General features: G+C 42.7%; 1 protein-coding gene across 1 annotated transcript in view; it reads right to left on the bottom strand.

Annotated features, from left to right (window-relative positions):
• Window positions 1-5,320: 5,320 nt before the first annotated feature.
• The window catches only part of acp7 (acid phosphatase 7, tartrate resistant (putative)), a 24,231-nt gene continuing 21,504 nt past the window's right edge, over window positions 5,321-8,047 (bottom strand). Inside the window, exons 13-15 of the mRNA XM_036542085.1 lie at window positions 7,030-7,101; window positions 6,433-6,570; window positions 5,321-6,172 (exon numbers count right to left, since the gene is read on the bottom strand). Coding sequence (XP_036397978.1) covers window positions 6,107-6,172; window positions 6,433-6,570; window positions 7,030-7,101 — 276 coding nt within the window. The 3' untranslated portion in view covers window positions 5,321-6,106. The remainder of the gene's footprint in view (window positions 6,173-6,432; window positions 6,571-7,029; window positions 7,102-8,047) is intronic.

Below are 8,047 nucleotides of genomic sequence, written 5' to 3'. Positions count from 1 at the left end.
TTTAGTGGGTAAGAGATAGGAGAGGTCAACCAAGTAAATGAAGAAGGGGCGGGGGGTTGGGGGATCCTCAGAACAGCCTACTTCAGTGGCTTAGAGGCTCAGCTTTAGAAAATAACTCTGTCAAGTATTCAAGCTTAAGTTTGAGTGACTTTTTAGAAGGTAATCTTCATAACACTAACATAACATAACAACAGGGTGCCAGACACATCATACCTGTGATGGCATGTGCTCTGTTTGCTCAGGTGAGGATGCAAGCCAGTAATTGTGTAGCGTAGATTACCTTTCTTACATCTCCCTCTCTCTGTAACCCAGTGGTTCTCTGTTGTTTGTCCATTACTAAAGATTTCAGTTCATACCAGAATCACTTATTCCACAATTTAAATGACTACATTTTCCCTTTGGTAATAAAAACATAATTAATCATTACAAAAGTAAGTATGTAAAATCCTGGATATAGTGTAGTTGGTGATTGCAGAGGGCACGAGACTTGCCAACATTCTGCAAACACAAGTAAAAAGGGCCAAGAACTGCAATGTGCTGTATCCTTAACCCAGAGGAATGAATTTAAGCAAGCGCTCTGAAAAAGCCTGGGAACATAAGCATCTTGATTCTGAAACAAGTGTTATCACACATCATTCTGCTTTCCCTCTGGCATGACAAGTATGCACTATTTTAAACTATATTTACATTAGGGAGCAGACAGGCAACATCACTGTTCATGAATGTAGTAATAATTATCACTGGAGCATTTTTTCGACTGTGAGAAGATTTCATTTCATTGCACCCAACCTGATGTGTTCCCACAGGAATTCAAGCAATATGCAGAATTCGTCTTTTAACACTGGGCATATGATCTGAAAGGAGATGTTATTTCCCTCCTCTCTTTTTTTCCTGGATTGCAATCAGTAATTGCAATAAATTTCACTCACATGAAGTCAAAAACGCTAAAACGTGAACAGCCAGTGACACGTTCTAATGCTTTTCGGAGAAGCCGATGAAGCCGGAGGAGCGGTGGCTGGCCAAACCGGCGCGGTCCCTCTGAGAGTGAGGACTGGCCCGCGACCGTCGATTGTTAGAGCGGTGGAAGGAGAGCCAACTCCTGAATGAGCCACACGTGGGATTGCTCAGTCCAGCAGTAGCACTGACAGGATCCGCGCACGGTAACAAGCAGGAGGGTGGAGGACTCTGCTTGTTTATAATTATGCCCGTCAGCTACGATCAGCTCTGAGGAGGTGTTTAGGTTAGGATATTGGGACTGAATTCCTGAGGCCCTCGCTGCAACGTGCGTTACATCATTAGAAATGTCCTGGAATTATGGGATCGTAAACAAGAGGTGCTCTCACCCTCTCACAGGTGATGTGAATTCTGTACAAGAGGTTCTGCGGTCCTTTGGAAAACATTCTTTTTTCTGAAATAAAAGGTTATTTCTTTCATAAACATATTTTTTACATCTCATGATGTCAAAATACCTTTTACATCTCATACAGGTTATCAGCAATTCATACAGAACTGCCATTGGAATAGGATTTATTTCTATAATAATAATAATTGGCGGTAGCCCGATCCCATAACAAATAAGCAGCCAAATGGCACATGAGGGTATCATAAACATTAATTTATAGCAGAAATATTTCACAACTTGTCACTTGCCATTCACTGATTTTATTCCACCTGATCTTCAGTAACGCTCTACCACCCTTTGAGTATGAGAAAGGCAAGGATAGCATGAGAAAATAAAATATAAAGCTAGTGATGGAAATTAACATAAACAAATGGATGTAAGGAGGAACGTTTAATACCTTTAGAAAAGAGACAGAAACCTTTTTTTTTTGCAGAGTGATGGAATGATCCACTGCTGGATAGGTAAACAGGAAGCAGCTGTTGTTTTCCAGCTCTTAAAGATGAACACATTTGGACTGCATTCTTGTTTTTCTAAACAAGAGGAGCCCACCAGTGCTGGCAGTGCAAGGCACAGGGCGAAGTTTAGAGCAGGGTGCGAGTGGTTTATAGGTGTTGCAGATTCAGGGGATGGCCCTGCCATGCAGGAATGTGAACTCTGACGTGGTCTGGTTAGAAGGCTGCCTCAAAGCCCAGGTCTGTTTTGCAACGCTTCTACATCATCGGAGCAAGCTGCCTTCATTCCATGAGCGATGGTAAACTGTGGTGGCTTCTGCAAAACTATGGCAGACGTGTCCTACTTCAACTCTATGACCTGTATCCTACAGCTACAAAGGTGCTCGAGGTGGGATGAGGGAATTTCATTCACGTCAAACATGTTCAGGTTTCATACATTTTTTTACTCATGCGTATTATCTCTCATACTATCAATAAATGTATATATAAATGAGCATACATATATATCAACAGACATAAATAAAGGTCAAATTCAGAGTGACAGATCCTCATTTGGCATATCTATGTTCTGAATAAAGAACACCATGTGCTTGAACTCAGTGCCACTGTGAGCTAAAAAATATATTTTGTCCCCCTAGGTGTAATAAGTCAGATTTTTTTATTATTTACATTGAAAACAGAGTAGTTTTATAGACTTATAAATGTGGTCACCAATCATAGTAAACAAACACAAACATCCTGATATAGTCACTGTTGGAGCCCCGTGTCCACATCGGGTTAGACGTTCCTTCCCACATGCTGCATCGGAGAACCCCCCCAAAAATTTATGGTTATAATGGAGAGAAAAGTGAGAGGGGTAAAGGGCAGGAATTCTATGGTGTTGAAGTCTTACAGGGTTAGATACTCTTACAATAACAACAGAGTGTTGGGTAAGCAGTTAATTAGAGGCAGACAGGCCATGGGGGGCACATGTCTGTGGTGGGCTTTCAGACACTGGCGTTTTCTTTGAGTGGAGGAGTCAGCCCTTCTCCTGTTTCGGCCCAGCACCACGGAGGCTGCTGCTGCTGCAACAGGGGGTGGACCTGTGCTGGTCTACTAATGTCCAGAAACAGTGAAGCTCTGTGGCATTAATCCAATGGATGCCTGGATTCCAGTTGCGGGTGGTTGGCAAAGCAGAGGCCGATTCAGCAATATCTGCCATGTACATGTAAGGCTACAGTTCTGCCAATAATATATAAACCTGTTTTAACATCAGAGAGAAGGGAGGGATGATGCATGGGCACATGTCAGTGTCACGTGTACTGTATGTACCTTCATTCCGGTGGACCCATTCCTCTTAGATTCCTGATGTTAAATAGCTTTATGACCTCTGAAAGTCACATGTTTAGGGGGGTCACAGACTGTTCCGCAACACTGCCAGGAAACAAGCAGTCATTGAGCAGTAAACCACTGAAATTTAAGATGTGTCTTCATCTTAATTCACTTTTATTTGGTGCACATTCTTGTCGAGAGTGATTCACCGTGCGTAAAATGTTATGTCTTACATAGACTGTGATACGTTTGACCTAGTGGGCTGTTTAAGTGGAGCAAGCATGCCACCAACAGCAGTTTCTAATGCAGGATTTGAGTCCACTGCACTTATCAATAGACTATATCCTTGTCTACCACTAGCTTTTGTCATAGTGCTATCATATGAGCAAAAGTTTTAGGGTTCTGTCAATTCATGCATTTAGTCTTATCTGGTAGTCAGCAGTGATGGAATCCATTCACTGCCCTTCCCCAGGCATGACATGCACTGTATTGCTCGAGTTGTGAAATCCAGAAGTCCTTATCCAGTTTTATCCTGCTTTGCTGAAATACTTTGGGTATTCCAGTAGACTCTGTGACTACACAGTTTTGGCTGGCTGAGCAGAATGTGACAGAACTTCGGTTTTTCTGACTCAAGCTGTATGCCGATAAAAAGAAAGTCAGCCTCAGGTGATATATCTTTCTAATTTCTCATCCATCTCCACTGGCACAATCACAGATAGCAGCGCCCTGCCCACTTATCCCACAACCGCACGTGGCCAGATGGGCATGCCCTCTGCCGTGCCTCAGCATGGAGACGTGAAGCAACGTGACCCACAGAAACCAAGCCCTGCATTTAACTGTGTTTACATACCTGCAGCCAACAGAAAACATCCCTTTATTATTTTTTGGATGTGTTTGTGTTCCTGCATGTTAGGAGGAGTTCCTTTATTTTGAATGGACTTTTTATTGGACTGGACTTAACCTGTTCCCTTACTGGACCAGACTGAGGGCATTATTACTGGGTAAAGTATTCCATGTGAATTATATATGGAGGGGTCAAATCACCAGTACTGTTAATTTTTCCGAGATATTTACTATGGCATAGCAAACCTTCATTGAAAGGTCTTAGTCCATTTATTAGTGCAAGTTTTGACTTTATTTCCTTGAGGTACACCACATTTCTCTCAGTGTGCTCAATGTATACATACCAAGATATACATATATGCTGCTTAATATGTGGTTTATTTTGCTCTTAATTTGATCTGTGAGCTTGCCCGAGGTTTGTTTAGTCTCAGGCAGAGGTATATTAAAGTAATTGCCTGTGGCAGATGGGGTAACACATTCACAGCAGTGGCATTTTGTTGCTCTTTCAGTGACTGTTGTCAGCACTCGGCTCTCGTCTCGTGTCCTGGTTTAACCCCGGGGAGCGCATGGAATTTCTCGCATTTCCTGTGAAGGTTTCAAAGACACAGACAGGATGTTGCAGCGGAGAGATGACTGACATTTTAATATGCAGGAGCGCAGCTTGTGTAAGCCCTTGGCCCATCTGTGTGTGTATGTGTGTGTGTCTGTGTGTGTTTGCGGCTGTGATGGATTCGGCTGTGTATGAGACGGGGGCTTGCTTTTTCACATGTGGGCCTTCCTTTCGCAGGACCTCCACGGCTTGTGGCCCCGCTGATCTCCGCCAATCAGATTTCACCATCTGATCCTGTGCACGCAGAGATCTGTGACTAAACATTTTTGTGGTTGTTAAAATTCCACTGTTTAATTCAATGAAGAAAATATTGCCTTGATTTTCACAGGGAGGTGTTTCGTGTGAGCCTCTATTTTGCTTGAGAGCCTAAGGTTCTTGCTGCTAGTGTTTCTGATACGAGCTTCTGATATAAGCCTGACTGTTATTGGCTCTGCATTCCTGTTGATATTTTGTAAAAGGGTTCTGTGATTCAAGTTACAGACAGGTGCATCCAATTAGTCTCCATTGAGGCACAATGCGTGTGTAAGAGAGCTCTGGAAATCAAGTTATAGACTATTCTAAGCAGCACACACAACACAGAGGACAGTTTTCACAATGGAGATTTTCTAAAGGTCCACAAGTCTCCAACATGCCATTACTTGCCAGTCCTACAACTTTCGTAACAATGATCAAGGGAAAATCACAGATTATTGCATGGATGCATGGATTTTATTGGTACAGACAATCACAAAGCCTTTGCTCCATCTCAAAGGCTATATACAGTATCTTTCCATGTACATTATAAAAAAACTGAAAAAAGTTTAATCATCTTTATTTACATTAAAACCATTATACTTACATAATTGATAAGAAAGGCTTAATCAGTCTTGGTTTTTAGCAGTTAAGATTAATGAAACATGGGCTAAAAATTACACAGTATCAAAACATTACAAAGTAAACCTCTTATCTTTGGGCAGTAAGCCACAACATGTGTATCCGCTAACATAAATACATTATGGATTCACGTTACATTTGATCCAGTCAAACATCGTTTATGAACCATCTAAGAACTTTCTAGCATGCATCCATGTGCTCTTTGCTGAATGCTTTTATTTAATTATATCGGGACACTGTAGATGGAGTTACAGAATTCCAAAAGTGTTGTATTTTTTCATTATGGCTCTAGAATAAGATTCATCCAAAAGGTCACTTTATAAATCCTGACCAGACAGCCTCCAGAAATCATCTCATCTGTCCAATTCAGAAAGTACACTCTGTGTGTTATCACTAGTTATATTGAATTAATGTAGAAAAGAAAAATCACTTGCCTTATCCCTTTGACGGGAGTTAGTATTATCTTACCATGTTATTACAACTTAGTATTATGTCCCTTTAAGAGACTAAAGTGCAGCATACTGTTGATTGTGATTTGAAAGTGCACTGCGTCAGAGCAGTCTCAGGTAGATTGGTTTGATTTAGATCCTTGCATCCCTGCATTGAGTAGTGTGGTCAGAGCCAGGCTGCCACCCCATGCTGCTCCTTCACCAGCCAGATGCTGTCGATCACTTTGCCGTACTGAAAAATAAACAGGGAGTGTGAGTCTCCCAGAAGCCTCCTCCTTCCAGGCTGAACTCAGATTCACCGCAACCCTGACATCACCCAGGTTTTATCTGTTCTTCCAAACTTCATGTGATGAGTGACCACGCAATCAACAAGCGAGGCGAACCCTGGGGCGTGTGGAAAAACACGGCCGTAGACGAGCTGGAGAGGCCTGGCACCCGGCCTCGGGCTGGCAAGCTCACAATCTCGAGAGCAGGTGCGGGATCTCTGCTCACCTGGTCATCAGAGACCTGCTCCAGGTACAGGTGTGTGCGGTTGAGCACCTGCATGCGGGTGTAGCCGTAGTCAGTGCTCCGGAATGCGCTCCAGCCCCTTGGCTTGGGGACGAACCCGTCGTGCTTCTCCCGGCATCCCTGCGGAAGACAGAGCGCTCATCACGGGTCCTGCGGTTGTTCCTGGCTTGCTTTCAGCCAGGGGCTTTTAGCTGAATCACTCTTAATAAATGTGTGCCTCCCTTGAGCTCATGGTAAATTTTGTGACTTTTGGGAAGACGGGCAATGGCTCCCTTCCAGAGGACACTTTGATTTGGTGGATGACTGATGATTGTGTGGTTCTTTTGTTGACTGCAGAATTTTATGTTACTCAACTGATACTGCTAGCAAATGTTAAATGTTCTTGAGGTCTTAGAAAAGATTTGATTTTGGGGGTTTAGGAAATCTGAGGATACGCATGATGTCCGCTGATGATTCACAGATGTAATACAGTTAATCACATTATTTATGACGAGCCATCATTCAGGATGAAGCAACCAGTGATTTATACATGACAGGCGAAACTTTCATTGACCTCTCATCAGCAGTGGTAGTACTTACAGCGGAGCCAGTTATGATGTGAACTGGAGCTTTAGGATTCATGTACGGCTCTTCTATGCTTCCATTGAACACCTGAGAAAAATAAGATATCGTCTCATCTTCATAGTGCATTATAATGAATCACTATTTTAAGCATATGGGCATGTTTGCATGGTTAGACGCAAGCTTAATATGATGCTGCACCTGACAGAAAGGCACCCTTCTTCAGCAATGTAAAAAAGGGATTGCATTGCATTGTGTCATTTATCTCATTCTTTATTTAATAATAATAATAACAATAATAATAATAATTATAATATTAATATATTTTATTGATCCCTCGTGGGGAAATTTGTCCTCTGCATTTGACCCATCCTACACACACAGTGAGCAGTGAGCACACACACACCAGGAGCCCACCAGGGGCACACACACACACACACCAGGAGCTAGGAGCAGTGGACAGCCGCAGTGCAGCGCCCGGGGACCAACTCCAGTTCTTTTGCCAGTGCCTTGTACAAGGGCACTGACAGGAGTATTAATCCTAAAACATGCATGTCTTTTGATGGTGGGAGGAAACCGGAGCACCCGGCATAAACCCACACAGACACGGGGACACCATGCAGACTCCACACAAAAAGGACCTGGAACAGCCAGGATTCGAACCCAGGACCTTCTTGCTGTGAGGCAACAGTGCTAACCACTGAGCCATGACCTTTGCATGACCTTAAAGTGAAGCATAACTGGACATCATCAGAAGTAACCTAATCTAGAGCAATCTGATCATTTTTCATCATTTTCATCATGCCATTTTTCAGTGTTTACGGAATCTTGCATTTGAACACATTTGAGTAACATGAAATTTTGCTGAATTTTTCTGGTGGTACTATTATGGTTAGCATTGCTGCTGTTCTTCACATAGTCAATGCTGTCAACATCACTGGATGAAATGCCAGGATCTCTTCAGTCTTCACAACAAGCTCTGCCAAACAATCACAATGGTGACTGGGGAATTATTTACATACATTGCTAATTTTTA

Source organism: Megalops cyprinoides, chromosome 12 (assembly GCF_013368585.1).
Source record: "Megalops cyprinoides isolate fMegCyp1 chromosome 12, fMegCyp1.pri, whole genome shotgun sequence".
Lineage (NCBI taxonomy): Eukaryota > Metazoa > Chordata > Actinopteri > Elopiformes > Megalopidae > Megalops > Megalops cyprinoides.
Note: the sequence above shows the minus strand (reverse complement) of the source record. Positions and strands in the feature narration are given on the sequence as shown.